Genomic DNA, 16,814 nt, shown 5'->3' with positions numbered 1-16,814 from the left:
ATTAAAAACTAAAACAAATATTGGACTCTGTACTTACTGTTGAGTATACTTTTATTAATTTGCAATAGCGCTGCACTGAAACATCAAACACAACTGGAACAACAAAACCACTGCTGGTATATGTTCCATTATCTTCAGTGTCATCATTGTATGCCTTAGAAAAATCAACCTCAAAACAGGTAAGTCCCACAAGATCCATTGAAATAGGAACAGAAGGCACATATGTTTCATCAAGTTGAATGGTAATAAAATGATGAGCAACCCCATTTGATTTCTGCTCATTAAGTCTATCAGAAGAATGGGCTGTCCTATAACGAGAAAGTTGTTCTTCAGGACTTTCCTTAATATAAATAGGAAGAGAACAACCTGGAAGCACATGATTTCCATCTCTCACTTCTGAGACATCAAACTCACCACAACTATCCATCCCTTGATAAACATGATATTTTAGTGGCACAGAAGTCAAATTTTGAAGTATATAAGGAGCATATCTCCCATCAGACATATATTTAGTAATTGGAGAATTCAAGAGTTTCTGGCTTTCAGGATGATCATATGGTTCCATCAGATCCCAAGCATCATTAATCATCTCAATTGTCCTGGAAAGACACTGCAAGAGAACACCCGAAGAAAAAAAAAAAACTTAGCAACAGATTTTATCAAAATAACAAGAACCAACAAGGTGAAGCTGCACAAAATAGAAGAAACGAAAGGTTAATGTTTTGTTTTTTAAAATAGCATCTAGTAGTGCCTGAACCATTAAAAGAATTAGAGACAAGATCAAATGATGCATCTACTTCTACAACCACTATTCATCATACCCAATTCACAAGGCTCTAACATCCATAGGGTCTGGAGAGGTGGTTGGAAGGCACCATACCCTTCTGCAACCACTGTTACTACTCAAATTATTATTGCACATAAGATACCACCTAGAATTTAAATGCAGCATTGTGTTTCTCAAATGCATTTAAGGGAGTTGAACATGCATCATCAATAATAAGGCCAACAGATTAAAAATAGTCATTGATAGAAGGAATGTTACTAAAAATTTTTTACATTTCCGAAATGAAAACCCCAATTTTTCTGTGCCAATGTCTGACAAGACTGCATATATTTTCATTCCATCACCTTCAAAATTATATATATATATATATATATATTAGAATGACATTTAAATTGTCAAAAAGAACCCTTGAAAAATTCTTTTAGGTAGATAGATGATCTTGGAAGCAAGTGAAATAAAAAATCATAATATACCTCAATAAGGGATTCCGTAAAGTTCAAGTTAAGCTGCCCTATCGATTTCAGTTGGATATCTGTCATTATGAAGCTGTTCAGCAAAGCACTCATCTCATTCTTTCTAATCACAACCATCTGAAATTGCCAAGGCTCAATAAAGGGTTCCCACAACACCTGCAACCATTGTAAGCAGATAAATCAGCAATGCGCATATCATTCATACTGAAAAAATTAAGAGATACTGATCCCAGTGAACATATACCTTGTGAATGTTATTGTAGTTCACTTGAAATTCAGCTGTGACTGAACCCTCAATGTTGTTTTCAGTCACTTTAGCATGCAAGGCGAAGTTCCTCAAAAGAATTTCCATCAAAGGTCCACTACAACTCCACTACATGGAAAGCAACATGAAGAACAAAGGGTAAGAGCCAACTCCTTTGCATCAGGTGATCAATAAAATATAAATTAAATGGCAAATAAAGAACAAATCCAATGTCCATATACAACAAAATTTAAGAATGGGACTGAATAAAAGCAAGCAATATTGATAATCAATTACAAAGGAAAAAACTAGTAAAAACAATCAAATAGAGCCAGAAATACAGCTCCCAAGTAGCATATACCCCTTGATGGCACAAATTGTTGAACAGGCTAAATTAGAGAATAATGTTAAAATAATTACACAAGTGAGATCAACCAGAGCATACAATGAACCTTGGCCGCACAGAAACTTTTCTTTATGAAAGTAATAAATTTTATTCAAAGAAAACACAAATAATTAGAACACAGAAGGATTATAATTCATCCCCTCAATCAAGTTACACCTGAAAAATTATAATAGCAATGAAATCCAAGAAAGAATCACAATGCGAATTTCCAAAAGCATGCAACCAGTCATAGAGTGTAAAACAAAATGCTTTTCAGCAAGTTCCCCTTTAGCTCTGAATCATTCAAAATATAATTATTCCTCTCACACCATATTTTCCACATAATTGCATTACATACATACATACATACATACATAAAAAAAAAAAAAAATATATATATATATATATATATATATATTATCTTTCCAGGATGCAAACACTTCTACCAAATTTAACGATAATCCTTCTTAGTCATATAGACAAAATTAGTAGTTTTACAATAAGGTATTTTGAAGAATTTCCCTAATCCCTCTTTTCAAAGGTTCAATGGCTTTAGAGAAAATTTGATGTAAATCAAAACGCCAACATGTTGACAAAGAGAATTCTTTGAAAGATTCTACCAATAAATTTGTCTCACTAAATCATATTAGAATTTTGAAAAGTTAGCTCTAAAACTCAACTCCACCATCTGCTAGGAAAAATTGACTCTGTATAGATAATAAAATTCATTGCAGAGTTCACTGCATAAACACAAGGTTAAAAAAAGTTATTTGCACAACTCTATCTCCGCCTCTCACGATTGAGTAAATGCATATACAAAAATTTTAAATAAGTAATCATAAAGGCCAGGCCAACATACCCTTCCATCACTTAGCAGAAGTGAAACCTTCCTTAAATTGGCCTTAAAATCAATCTGACCAAACCCAAATTCAGAAGACTCTACTTCAGGAACGTTGAAACATGCACGGTGAAGGAAGTAGAACACACGATGTGAAAGCCACACATCTGAACGATCACAATGAATCCCCACTTCAACATTCATGAGTTCCATCTGATTATTACTAATCTGAACCTCCACATCAACCTGATATATCTGGAAAAGAGGCCAAGATGGAACACTCTTTTCCTCACATATAACAATCGTGCCACTCAATTTTTCCAAGTTGGAGTTAAATTTTATATTTCTTCCTTCTAAAAATAATCTAATACTTTTACTATACAAACTCACAGCAATAAATTTACAGTCTTTTTCTCTAAGTACATCATATGAAACATTCTGCGGTGCATTCTTGTAATCGTTGTCCAGCTGAAGTTGCTGGCATGCTTCTTTGCTGACTGAAACAGGGAAGTAAAATGTAATGCCAACATCTTCTGACCTCATAATCAGCGTAACAGCATCCCGCTTCATGTTCACTGATGAAAACTGAGTTGACATGTTTGCAGAATGAAGAGAATTTGGAGAAACATCAGCTGCCATGTTTTTTGGTGGATACAAAAGTATTGTTTTGGTCAGTTGTCCAGCATAAGAATTGATAAGGTCAACAACCTTAAACAAGTCAGCCAAATGTAGCCAAATATCAAGAGAGGGAAGAGAAACGCAGAACTCATTTTCTTCATCAATTGACTCAGAAAAAGAAATGTCAAGAACTGATGTGGATGAGCATGTGGATGAGCATTGTGCTAATAAGATAGAATTAGGCAAAGAATATAACTCCAAGGAAGAGAAAGTAACTCCCAAGCTTAAGAGTTTGTCATCTTTCAATGATGCAGAGCATGAAAATTGCACTTCAGCCTTAGCAATCATTTCTTTTGAATCTTTTCCACAGCGATGCAAGTTTATTAACATTGAATTAACATAACACTGAACTTCTGTGAATATCGTGCTTGACCCAACAGATGGAACTGCACTAATCTCTTTTAAAAACTTCCTTGACTGAAGAAACTGTAGAACATCAGATTTGAATTCTTTTGATTGATCAAGTATAGTGGAAAACTGATCAATGACATCCTGTACAGCCTCAAATCCATTAAAAAAGTGACCATCTGTTAACAAAGAGAAGGGATGCATTAATTCATAGATAAAACATGACAAGATAAACTATTTTGATTCTAGTAATAAGTGACCCATGAAAGATAAAGCTCCTACCATCAGCCATAATTTGACAGTTTCGGATCCTTGTCATGACACATGTGATTGAGGGAGAGCTTCTACAAAGGGATTCACTCTCACAAGGTATTGTAACCCAAACATCAGCACTTAGAGGTGCAACTAAACTAATATAAACAGAGTCAGTATCTTGATCAAACATTGAGCAACCATGTCCATCATCCTTGAACAATACGAATGATAGGAACAAATCCTGTCCAAAGACATTTAAACAGTGATTTCTTCTTGCAAGTTTATGCACTGGTACCAAAAATTCACGAGGAATTTCCTTCAATGCATCATCTGAAATTCTCTCATGGATGAAACTACAGTATAGTTGTGGAATTTCAACCTTCAGAAACTGACACTCATTGCTTTCCACAGGCAAAATCAAAGTGGAGTCCAGTATCTCAAACTTATATATAAAGGAATCCTCATTTGCATGATTAATGTACTCATGACCTTCAGTGACAGCTTGATCATTTGAATTTGAACTCCAATCAGACAATGCAAAGTAACCTATGATTATGGCCAAATATTCAGTCGGTAAAATGCAATGTACATGCTGAATGCCGATGCTTACTTCAAAGTGAGAACTCAAATATTTATTTTTTCCTTTCCTCACACGTATGTTCAAAATTGGAGATAGATTTGGTAATAAGGGGCCCCATAAAAACTCACGAAATGTTTTTGTCCACCAAGATGAGGTGAGAATCAATCCCTCTATAGAGCATAATATATCCATAGAATCTTCGGTAATAAAGAGTGAAGATTTAGAGAATGGTACTGAGATTGTTCCAATAACGCACGAGGAATCATGAAAATGCACTCTGATTTTACGGAGATGCAAATCTATAAGAAATTGATCAGTGACACCAAGGGTCCCACACACACGAATTGCTTCTGTACCAGATGTGGATAATAATTTTGGAGCATGCAATAGTTTAGATCCCTCCTTTATACTGAACTTCGGACCTCTTATTTTACTGTCCCTTAGATTCAGATATTTTCTCCACTCATAATTGGGATAAAGAAGTGAACTCTCAAGGCTAGCAAGAGAACCAGAGTTGCAAATAGTGACAAATGGGAAGTGATCTAAAGGTATACTCGCATATTCAGAGGACCCAGTTTCAAAAAAGTTGGAGAAACCAAACCTTTGAAACCCAAAGCCAGATGCAGTATTTGGAACTTCAGTATCCACTGTGGGGCTATAGGTACTGTCAGAAGATGTACCATATATAGACAGTCTATCAAAAAATCCAGTCAGCAATCCAATTACATATGGGTAGCAGTGGACATCAGAATCATTGAAGTGAAGTGTAAACTTCTGGCAAACCAAATCTGTTCTATGAGATTCATAATGTAAAAGAAAGCATTCTTCAGCAGAAAAATTTATGCCAGTATAATTATCACTTCTATCATTAAGACCAATATCAGTGTCATGCTGATACATAGAATTAGTAGAAGATGCATTCCCGCATGAATACAGAACATGGTTCTCTCCTTCCCCTCTCAATGGATAGGTTGTGATGTTCAACTCCTTCATACGGATCCAGCACTCCTCAATTTTCCCAAGAGCATACCTGCAATTTCACAACAGAGCATGAACTTCATTTTTTCTGGGCAAATCTAATCTAAAGCAACTACTAAAGAAAAGCCTCTAAAAAGACATCATTTATCCCCAAAAAAAAAAAATGCCTCTAACCATCATACTGCATGTTTCAATAATCAATTCAAAGCCAAAAAAAAAAAAAAGGAATGAAAGTACATAACGTTGTGGTTTCAAGAGTACACCTATAGAGGTACACAAACAAGTATTCAGAAACATAAAATCCACATACCACAAATCCAAATCTTTTAGAGCAAGCATGAGTGCAGAACTATTATCTCCATTATTTGCAAGATCAATTTCTAGACAGACCAACTCCAAATTCGCACTGATAGATAAACCAAAAATCGGATCCCTCCATTCATTTGATGTGATACTATATGGATCAAGAGTTTCTGATGATGCAGATTCAGACTTCAAATGCAGAGTACCTAGATGTGCAACCAATTCCAGAACCGCACCATATATCAATGGAGACAAGTGTGCATGAAGTGAGGGTACAATAATATAAACCTGCAATCAGAACAACTAAACCTGAGAAATTAAATTCTACATGTCCCAAAGGTAAGTATATAGAAGCATGGATATAAACAGATACACAAACACAAGAATATACATACAAACAAACAAGCAGTCAATAGCAACTCAACTCTGTGGCTTCAATTCTGAAAGATCTGAGTACCACAAAGAAATTGCAATCCAGCACCTCCCACATCTTCCATTAAAAAAAGATACAAAGCCAACTGCTACGCCCTAGTTTTCTATATACTGAGTCTTCTTACCTCTTAAAGTTTAATCCCCCCCCCCCCTCCTCTCTCTCTCTCTCTCTCTCTCTCTCTCATGCCAAAAAAAACCCTCAAATAAAGCTTCAAAGCCTCTAAAAATTTAGAAAAAAAAATTTCTCTCTCCTATTGAATAAAAACCATTATATCATAAAAATAAATGACTAATACCTAACTTTAATAGCACTTGACCTCCTTGGTCTTTGATAACTAAGCCCAAACTAAATAAGTAACCTCACCACAAAAAAAAAAAGAAGATTTTATATAAGTAGGAAGAAAATATATTAATGACACCACTATATGCAGAAAAATTACGTAGTAGTCAAATACAAAAAGAAGGAAGTAAAAACAGAAAACTAATTACAAAAAAGAAGAGAACTAATGAACAAAGGAATGGAGACACAAGATGTGAGCACTAGTCTCCCAAACTATCCACATCCTTATGCGTGCGCCTATTCTGTTCCCTCCATATGCACCAAATTAGGCACAACAGTACTACGTTCCAAATATCTTATGAGTGTTTCCCCAACCAAATAGAAGATCAATCACCATTTTTGGTATGACCCAAGAAACCCTAAAAGATTGAAAGAAAAGGCACCATAACTAATGAGCTTTCTCACAATGAATCAGTAAATCGTCACTAGTAAGTATCTTATTCCAAGCCGCAGTCCAAAAAATATATATAAAAAATAAAAAATAAAACTCAGCCTAGCTGCTTTCACTCCCCAAATACCTTTCCAAGGAAAAGTAACTGAAGGGGAACCTCGTAAAGCATTATAATAAGAGCGGATGTCAAAGTTCCCATTCTTCTTCAAAGTCCATCTCAATCAATCCCCATTATCAATTAAGGGGGTATTGGACTCCAAAATATGAAAGAAATCCACCATAGAACCCATCTCCCAATCATTCAGATCCCAATTGAACCTCACACCCCAAGTCCTCCTACCCCCCCCCCCTCCCCCACCCCTTCTCTCTAAGGTGTCAAGGATGATGCAACAGAGGCCCCTTTATCAATGGCTATCTCATACAAAACTAGGAATGTCACTCGAAGAGGTTGATCCCCACCCCAAAAATCATGGCATAATCTCACTCTATTTCCCACCCTAATCTCAAACCAAGTATTTTGACAAAAATCCCCCAACCCATATGAATACCTCTCCACAAACCACAACCTTAAACACCCCTGCCAACTTAGAGGTACATTCCCCCACTCTTCCGCAAACTTCATAGCTACCACCCTCCCCTAAAGTCAATTCTCCTCAACCCCAAAGAGCTATAGCCATTAACCTAATAGGCCTTTATTAAAGGTGGTCAATTTCCTTAGGGGCGGCAAGAGTGACTCTTCTCATTGGTGTCTCAAAGGGAATGGCAAGTTTGATACCCAGTCCTATTACAATATCATTAGGGGCGCAGCTGCCTCCAACTTTCCGTGGAAGGGTGTTTGGAAAGCTAAGATCCCTAGGAGGGTGGCATTTTTTGTGTGGACAGCGGTTCATGGGCAGATCCTTACATTGGATAATCTTAAGCTTAAGGAGCACATTTTGGCGAATAGGTGTTGTATGTGCCATCGGAATGAGGAAACTGTGGATCATCTTCTCCTCCACTGTCCGGTTGCTCATTCTCTGTGGGTTTATATGTTTCAAATCTTTGGGACACAATGGGTCATGCCAGGCAATGTGGAAAGCTTAATGTATTGTTGGAGTTTTTGGCTGGGAAAATTTAATTCAGACATATGGAATATGGATCCTGGTTGTTTGATGTGGATTGTTTGGAAGGAAAGAAATCGGCGCTCTTTTGAGGATACCGAGAAATCCTTGGTTCAATTACAAGCTCTATGCCAAAAGACTTTATTTGATTGGTCTAGGTGTTGGGCTTCTTGGATTGCTCAACTATTGTTGAGTTTATTTCTTCTCTTAGTTTTACACTTTAAGTTTTTTCTTGTTCTTTGTTATTATTTGTTTTTTTGTTGCTTCTCCTTGTGTTCACCATCATGAACACCTTGTTTTGGCTCTCATTTGTTTTCAGTTTGTTTTAATAATATTCTTATTACCTATCAAAAAAAGAATTCTCCACCGATCTATGATGTCTATATTGATGATGGCGATTTAGAGGTGAGTACTTTAATGCATGTTAAAGAAACTATTCAAGAAAGTGATGCACACTAAGTGTTCGATGCAAGTCCTAAGAGTGTTCTTTTGGACATGAAAGGTTTGCTACACATGTTGGTTTAAATAACCATTAGTATTTGATGAAATTCACAAGAGAAACATCTTAATGGATATGGATAACTTCACTTGCAAAGATGTGATTTTTAGTAAGGCTTTTACCGGTCTAATTTTGAACCATAAGAATCTTTATTTTTATGAAAATAAATATACAAGCCCCTAGAGGAGTTGTGACATACCCTTGGAAAAGTATTTTGAAGCCTAAAGTCCCAACAAGAGTGACATTCTTTCTTTGGGCTGCTCATTGGAGAAAATTTTTACAACAGACAATTTGAGGAAGTGTAACTTCGTTCTTGTGAGCTGGTGATGTATGTGCAAGAGGGCTCGGGAGACAGTGGATCATTTGTTGCTGTACTGCTCTATTGCTAGGGAGTTGTGGGATATGATTTCATCCTTCTTGAGGTTCAATGGGTGATATGCCAAGGAGGGTGGTGGAATTCTTAGCTAGCTGGCAAGCCAATTTTGGGTGACATCATTATAGTGAGATTTGGAAGGTCATTCCTCATTTTTGATGTGGTGTTTTTAGAGGGAGAAAAATGCCAGAAACTTTGAAGAGAATGAGCACTCAACCCCATCTTCAAAATTGCATTTTTGAAGACCTAGTTCGACTGGTTATCCATCTTAGGGAAGGTTTCTTTCTCAAGCTTATTGGAATTTCTTGATCATTTTACTTTTACAGTTTAGTTGATTTGCATCTGGTATACCCCCTGTGTACCTGATGTTCATTATTTTCTAATAAAACTTAATATTTATTAAAAAAAGAAAAAGAAAATAAACACATAAGATTTGATCACGTTTGGGAAGAATTTATGGAGAAAAACTCAATTTGACAAGATTCAAGAAATGCAAGGAAGAGGTTGAGCCAACTTTTGGAAGAAAGGCGTGTGGTGCCAGATGATAGTAATTAGTGCACAACAATAATGTGGGATAGGAAGAGAGCAAAGAAGAAGCAGTCATTAGCACATTACCTACTTCTAGCTTAGTCAGAAAGGAGGAGGAAGTTCATTGGTTAAGAAGGATGAAGAAAAAGCAATCTGAAGCATGTTAAATGTTTAGGAGGAATTATTGATCTTGTCAGAATTCTGCAGTTAAGCATTGACAGGAATAGAAGCCTTTACATGTGAAAAATTTCTAACTTCATAAAATCTCAGGAGTTGGTTTCCATGGGAGGGAAGCCTTTCATCGGTCTAATAACCAAGTTTCCTCCAGTGTAAAGGTCCTCAACAGGTTCTGTTTTCTACAAAGTCAGGCAGATTATTCTAGCCTAGTAAATGGCAGTCCCATTAGAGTCTTCACTAGATTTAGTAGCTAGGAAAGCTTGTTTGGGTCAAAGCAGGGTAGAAGAACATGGGCAGTCCCCCTCCCCCCACCCCCTCTTTTACCAGAAAGAAATAAATAAATGACTTTAAAAAATTTACCTCCAACTGTCTCAATATAGAATCATCCAGGATCACACAAGATGCCAAGGTAATAGAAGGACAAAATTTCTCCAAGACACTGATTGTTTGAGTATGATGTGGCACCATTATCTTCATCTGCAAACATCAATCTGGGTCTTAGATTTATACCACGAAATCTGAGTAATATAAAATGTTTAAAATATATTACAGATATTAAATAGAAAATATAATAACAGGAAATTTAATTTAATTAAAAAAAAAGACTGACCTCAAAATCATTCAATTTGACTTCAAAGTGATCATAAAGATCTTGAAGATGAAAGCTATGGTTGGAAATTGAATTAAACAAATTTCTCAGGTTACAAGATTGTTCCTCAAATTTCGAAGAGGGAAAACCCAGATCAGATTTGGATACAAAAGAAAGGGCCCCGAATTCCAATACCTGTCAAAAAAATTGCAACAAAAATAAGACATGGCAAAATATAGAACTTTAACATGTCAAGGTGCAGCCTAGTGGTTGGAGGCTTGGGATGAACTACAAACCCAGACATCTTGAGTTCGATCCCTGCTAGGAATTCTCCGGGATTACCTGATACAAGTTTTGGAGAGTGGGATCGCATATCCGTGGTTTACTCCCTAAAGGTGGGTCCAAAGGGCCCTGCCTTGGTGAGGTTCCACATCATCAAAAATATATATAGAACTTCAGCTTTTTAATCCATTTGCAGACAAGACTACAGGAAACATTCATCAAGTACAACAGAATAATTATAACTAAAAGCATCCCCTACCAAGAAGTATTACCGAATTCTAGCATCACTCTTACTGCCAAGTATACAATTATAAATACATTCGTAACTGAAAAGAACTAGAACACTTCAACATAGATACAACCTTTTAACATGGGTAGGAATCACTGTCAAACAACCACCACCAAATCTTTGTCCCAAAATTCATGAATCCTCAACAAACCAATCAAGGTCGGCCACATATATTATTTTCCACCATTCTAATCTATCCTAAGTCATAATCTTTGTTACTTCTTCATTGACACATCATTTTTTACTACTATTAATATTATTTTGGGTCTTCTTCCACCCTTCTTCATTCCCTCAACTTAAATCAATACACTCTTTCTCACTGGAGCATTAATTACTATCCTTTGAACATGTCCAAACCATATCAAGTGACTCTCCCTCATCTTCTCATCAATAGGGGCCACATCTATCTTTAAGCAAATTTCCTCAATTAGCATCCTATCTTTCATTATATTTCCACCTATCCATTTTGACATTCTCATTTCAACTACACTCATTTTATGACTATGTTGTTTCTTAACAACCCAACACTCTATACCATAGAGCATAGCTAGTCTTATTGAAGCCTAATAAAATATTCCCTTTAACTTAATACATTTTATAAAATCAAACAATACTCTCGATCCGATTCTCCACTTCATCCACCTTGCTCTCATCCCACAATTCACATTTTTTTCAATCTTTCCATTGTCATGAAATATTGATCTAAGATATCCAAAACTCTCGAGACTTCTTATGCATACTATCAAAGTAAAACATTTATAATAAAAAAAAATGGAGGTTTCTTATTTTTCCCATTACAGTGGCCCTATATCATGTATTCATGGTTTATTCCCTAAGGGTAAGTCCAAAGGGCCCTACCTTAGTGAGGTTCCACGCCATAAAAAAAAAAAGGATAAAAAACACAGATTGTTCATTTCTGTACATGACACCATGATTAGTGGAGTCACAGTAAAAGTAGGAAGTACCAAGTTAAATTGTTCCGAAATTGCATTTCTCCAAGGAACATTTAGGATGATATTGATGATACTGACATCCCAGATCACTTTCTTTCGACTTGATAAAATGTATCTGCCAAAGTACAATATAACCAAGCAGTTATCGCCAAAAGTTCTAATAGCACAACACAAAAATGTATGTGAAGACACAAACCCACATAGATATAGCTCTTAAATCATAAAAGCAATGCAATATCTCAATTGGCAACAAGAAACTTACTCAGCTTTTGATAACAGTCTAGCATTGACATTGTTGATACCATTCAGTGACGAGAGCAGCTGCAGTAGGTCAGATGTTACTGTTAACATCCACATACCAACTTTTGACTCAAAATAAATTGAAAAATGGATGACACTGAATCTTTCAAAATTTTGCATTAATAATTTATCTTTTATAGCAGGTATTCCAATTCGCATACAATTACTCGTAAAACTACAGAAATTTCAAGAAATATCAGAGTTAAAAAAAGATAAATAAAACAATAAATAAAGAGGTTCGCTCATACTTTTTTTTTTTTTTTTGATAAGTAATAAAAGAGGTTCGCTCATAGTAAACTGCTCTCAGGAGTATCACTAGTTTTTCTTTCCCGTGGAAGGGTATTTGGATGGCTGAAGTCCCACAAAAGGTGGCGTTCTTTGTGTGCACAGAAACCCTTAGGAAAATTTTGACAATTGACAACCTTCGCAAGAGGCACATTTTGATAATCAACTGGTGTTGTATATGTATAAGCAGTGGGGAATCTACAGATAACTTGCTACTACATTGGTCTTTGATATCAGTTATATTTTCTTTTGTCTTTACTTTGCTTGGGCTAGCCTATGTGATGCCCAAATCTGTGTGCACTCTTATGGAGTGCTGGCAAGGATAGTTCAACGCTGTTAAATTACCAATTGTCTCAAAAGTTTAAGCTATTGTAAATTTAATCATTTAAGTAACTAACAAATACTTCTAACAAGTGCCATAAAGCAGCAAAGGAGTCGCGAGCCATGCCTCTTTGTGTGATATGGAACCTGTGGCTTGAAAGAAACAAAAGATTTTTTTATGGATTTGAGCTGTGTGGAGCCTAGTTTGTGTTTGATCTGGATTATGACCTGAATAGATATAGAAGTGTTATGGTTTTTTATTGGGAAATTTTCTGAGACTTAGTCCATGGAAATTTTTGGCTTTAGCCCATTGAGGATCTGTTGTGTGGGATATAAATAGTGTTGTTTCAAATTAGGGTTTCCGTGTGTTGAGAGGGGAAAAAAAAAACTGTATTGTCACATCTTGCATAATTTCCATGAAAACAATGAATCACTACAACACCATGGGCGTAGGCAAATTGCCAAACCACATAATTTCTTGTGTCGTGTGATTGCCTCTGTGTGCGTTAATTTTCTACTGTTTTTCGCATCTCACAGATCTGGAAATTCGTGAATATTCCCAATGCAGGACACTGATATTTTAACACCTTAGTTTCTTATTTCCCTGTAGTGTTCATTGACTTTCATATCCAAACATTAAATGTGACCAAAAAATGCAAATTTAGTGTGACAAAGAAAGAAAGCAGCATCCAACAAACAAAGAGAATGAAGAAAATAAGGTTCTGGCACAAAGCAGTCATCAAGAACCCATATATACTTCTTTTCAACAATAAGCATACCAAGGGAACAATTCACCATAATACCTATACATACTAGACTACTAGTAATGGAAGATCACAAAATTTTCTAACGATTATGCAGATTATTGGTTCAAGCCTAATGTGGAAAGGTCTAGAGGTGAAATCTTTGTGTGGTCAATTTTCATGGGAACAAATGATCAAGTTAAGAGTAAAATACCTAGGACTGCGTCAAAATCTGATTCATTTCAGGTATGAATGCTGTCGGGCAGTGAATTAGATTTTTTTTTTTTTAACAGGTAGTAAGATGAGAGGAGGAGAATATGACAACAATACTAGGTTTGTTGGTCAGATGAATCCAGTTTACTTATCTTTGAAAGGGGGAATTTATACCTGGTCTAACAATCAGGAAAGACCATCCATGTCTCACATTGACAGGTTCTTAGTTTCCACTTGAATGGGAAGCACACTTTGGTGATGCAATTCAAAAACTACTTTTGATAATGGCCCTGTATTATTGGATCATGGTGACCTGCATGGGTGGTAAGCACCATTCCATTTTGAAAATAAGTGGATGAAATTGGTCGAGGGCTCTGAAAGATTACTTGCAAGCATCAAATGGAGACATCTTTGACATTGTGTGTGGTTTAAAAATAGCATATGTTGGAGAAGGTAAAGGGCCTGATGGGAAGGAGGAGAGTATGGTGCTATCTGCAAATAATAGAATGACGAGACAGGAATTCAAATTTGCAATAAGGCAGGCCCACTTGGAGAAGCAGATTTGAGGAAGACATCTAGGGCACTGTAGTTGAAGGAAGGAGATTCCATTAAGTGGTTTTTTCATCATTTGGCCAACTCCCATAGAAGAGTCAACTTCAAAGGTAATTTTAAGGGTGATAGAGTTGTCCATTCAGAGGAAAATGAAGCAAATGAGGCACTAGTGTGGTTTTATAAAGGGCTTTATACCAAACAATCCAGGAAGAGACCGTAGACAGAAAAGTTGCAAATTTCATCCATTGATGAGGAGACTAAGGATTTTTTCAAGATTGGGAGTTGAGGGCCAAAATGGCCAAATACCACCTTTCCATAAAATTTTTAGCAAAAAAATACTGTTTCGGAAATAAATGGCGATCTACCGCTTTTTCTAGTACTCGAGCTCACCAAACTCGAGTTCCCTATTTTCTAGTTCCACCGTGGCATGGCTGACATGGCATTTGGGATTTAAATATGCCACTTCGTACTCGAGTTTCTCGAGCTCGAGTACTGTATAGTGTGGTACTAAACTCGGGTATCAACCTGTGTATTTAAAAATTCCACTTGGTACTCAAGTTTCTTGGACTCAAATACTATTGTAGTCCCATTTCCATTAAACCCGAGTGAACCCCTATTACCCACACTTAAACTCTCTGAACCACTGTTACCCACACTTAGCTTACTCTCTCATCACTCCCTTTCTCAGTCTCCCTCTCACTCTCTCAATCTCGCTATCAACTCACTCTCACTTTCTCAATCTCGCTATCATCTCACTCTAACTGTCCCACACGCTCTCAATCTCGCTCTCGCTCTCATTCTTAGTCTCCCTCTCGCTCTCATTCTCAGTCTCAGTCTCCCTCCTGCTCTCAGTCTCCCTCTCAGTCTTGCTCTCGCTCTGTACTCTCCCTCTTGCTCACGCTCTCTACTCTCACTCTCGGTCTGCATCTTCAGTTTGGAATCGCAAGGTATGTCTCCTTATCTCAATATTTGTTTGAGCATTGGGTATTTGTGGTTTATGATTACAGGGCATGAAACTAACTAAGGATTATGCAAAGTTTAACTATATTGAGAAAGAAACTGAGCTGATCAATATCATTGGGTAAATCCAAATGTATGTCTGAAAATTTAATTGACCCTAGCGTATATGTTGGTTGAGTCATAGATCTTCAGCAATTGGTTCATGTCAATATCAAGCATTACTCAAATGGTGACATTTTCATTTGAAAGGCTGAGGGTGGTGGCAAGCAAGTGGTTTTATTGGTGTTTGGGCTGGGGGTGTTGCAGGGATAACAAAGGATAAAGGGCTAAAATAATTACTGGAACTCTCACAATGTCAGAGGATATCTATTTGAAGCACACATAGGAGTTGAGGAGGATGAAAAACAAGGGTAGAGGAAGAACAATGGTGCACTGGGGTGGTTGCAAATAAATAGAAGTTGGTAGAAATTAATAGAATTTCAATATATACATAGGATCATATACATAAGATGGTTGGTTGTTAGTAGAACTGGTTGGACCATGATTAAAGAGGAATTTTTCAAAAGGATCCAAGAGGGGATTTGACTTGAAAATCCGGCATTGAAGTGTCTTTTAGCAAAAGGTCAGTCTTTTGTATGTTTCCTATCCAACAAATCATTTCATTTTGGAATTTTTGGAGTCCGAAACTATGACAATTTATGGTGGTCACTTTGATTGTTTCAATATAAGCCATCTTTAGCTACGGAGGAAACCTTGTGCATTGTTTCATGGGTCTTGTGACTCTTGTCCATCGAGCAGATTCAACCCATTTGCATGAAGTTCTAGCTTCAGTCACCAAAATCAACTTATCAAACAAAAAAAAAATGTTCACTAAAAAATCAAATGGATTTTAAGAGTGTACAATAAGCGAGAACTTCATGCAAATGGACGTAAAAAATCAAATGGACGTAAAGATTTTAAGTGCATGATTTTTAACACTCCAAAAATTGGGGCCACATATAGATTATACTTGAGTTTAGTGGACTCGGGTACTGTTACCACAGTACTCGAGTCCATGAAATGCGAGTATCAATGGGCATGATGCACTCAATAAATTGGGGCCAACACAGATTGATACCCGAGTTTAGTGGACTCGGGTACTGCTGGTACTGCTAACACAGTACCCGAGTTCATGAAACTCGAGTATCAATTGGCATGATGCACACAAGAAATTGAACACAGATTGATACCTGAGTTTAGTGGACTCGGGTACCACACTATACAGTACTCGAGCTCAGGAAACTCGAGTACGAAGTGGCATTTTTAAATCCCCAAATGCCATGTTAGGCATGCCACGGTGGAACTAGAAAATAGGGAACTCGAGTACTAGAAAAAGTGGTAGATCGCCATTTATTTCCAAAACAGTGTTTTTTTGCTAAAAATTTTATGAAATGGTGGTATTGGGCCATTTTGGCCGGGAGTTGAGAGTCAAGTATAGTATCCATGATTTGTTACTCTCAATCTCCTGAACGCCAAGTTGGAGCCCAGATTTCTTGGGAGTTTTAAGAATGGGAAGTTTGAGATTAGCTCTTTTTACGAGTCTTGGAGGATCTACAAGAGTTCAGTTCCCTTGGAGGAA

The 16,814-nt window shown here is 36.7% G+C and overlaps 1 protein-coding gene across 1 annotated transcript in view; it reads right to left on the bottom strand.

Annotated features, from left to right (window-relative positions):
• The window catches only part of LOC142615631 (intermembrane lipid transfer protein VPS13), a 71,857-nt gene that overhangs the window by 17,446 nt on the left and 37,597 nt on the right, over positions 1-16,814 (bottom strand). The window contains exons 20-29 of the mRNA XM_075788371.1: positions 12,085-12,143; positions 11,835-11,937; positions 10,320-10,493; positions 10,070-10,186; positions 5,877-6,157; positions 4,036-5,618; positions 2,749-3,932; positions 1,505-1,633; positions 1,261-1,416; positions 38-610 (exon numbers count right to left, since the gene is read on the bottom strand). Coding sequence (XP_075644486.1) covers positions 38-610; positions 1,261-1,416; positions 1,505-1,633; positions 2,749-3,932; positions 4,036-5,618; positions 5,877-6,157; positions 10,070-10,186; positions 10,320-10,493; positions 11,835-11,937; positions 12,085-12,143 — 4,359 coding nt within the window. The remainder of the gene's footprint in view (positions 1-37; positions 611-1,260; positions 1,417-1,504; positions 1,634-2,748; positions 3,933-4,035; positions 5,619-5,876; positions 6,158-10,069; positions 10,187-10,319; positions 10,494-11,834; positions 11,938-12,084; positions 12,144-16,814) is intronic.

Source organism: Castanea sativa, chromosome 11, assembly GCF_040712315.1.
Source record: "Castanea sativa cultivar Marrone di Chiusa Pesio chromosome 11, ASM4071231v1".
NCBI classification, from domain to species: Eukaryota; Viridiplantae; Streptophyta; class Magnoliopsida; order Fagales; family Fagaceae; genus Castanea; species Castanea sativa.
The sequence above is the reverse complement of the archived record's forward strand: the minus strand, read 5'-3'. Positions and strand labels throughout refer to the sequence as shown.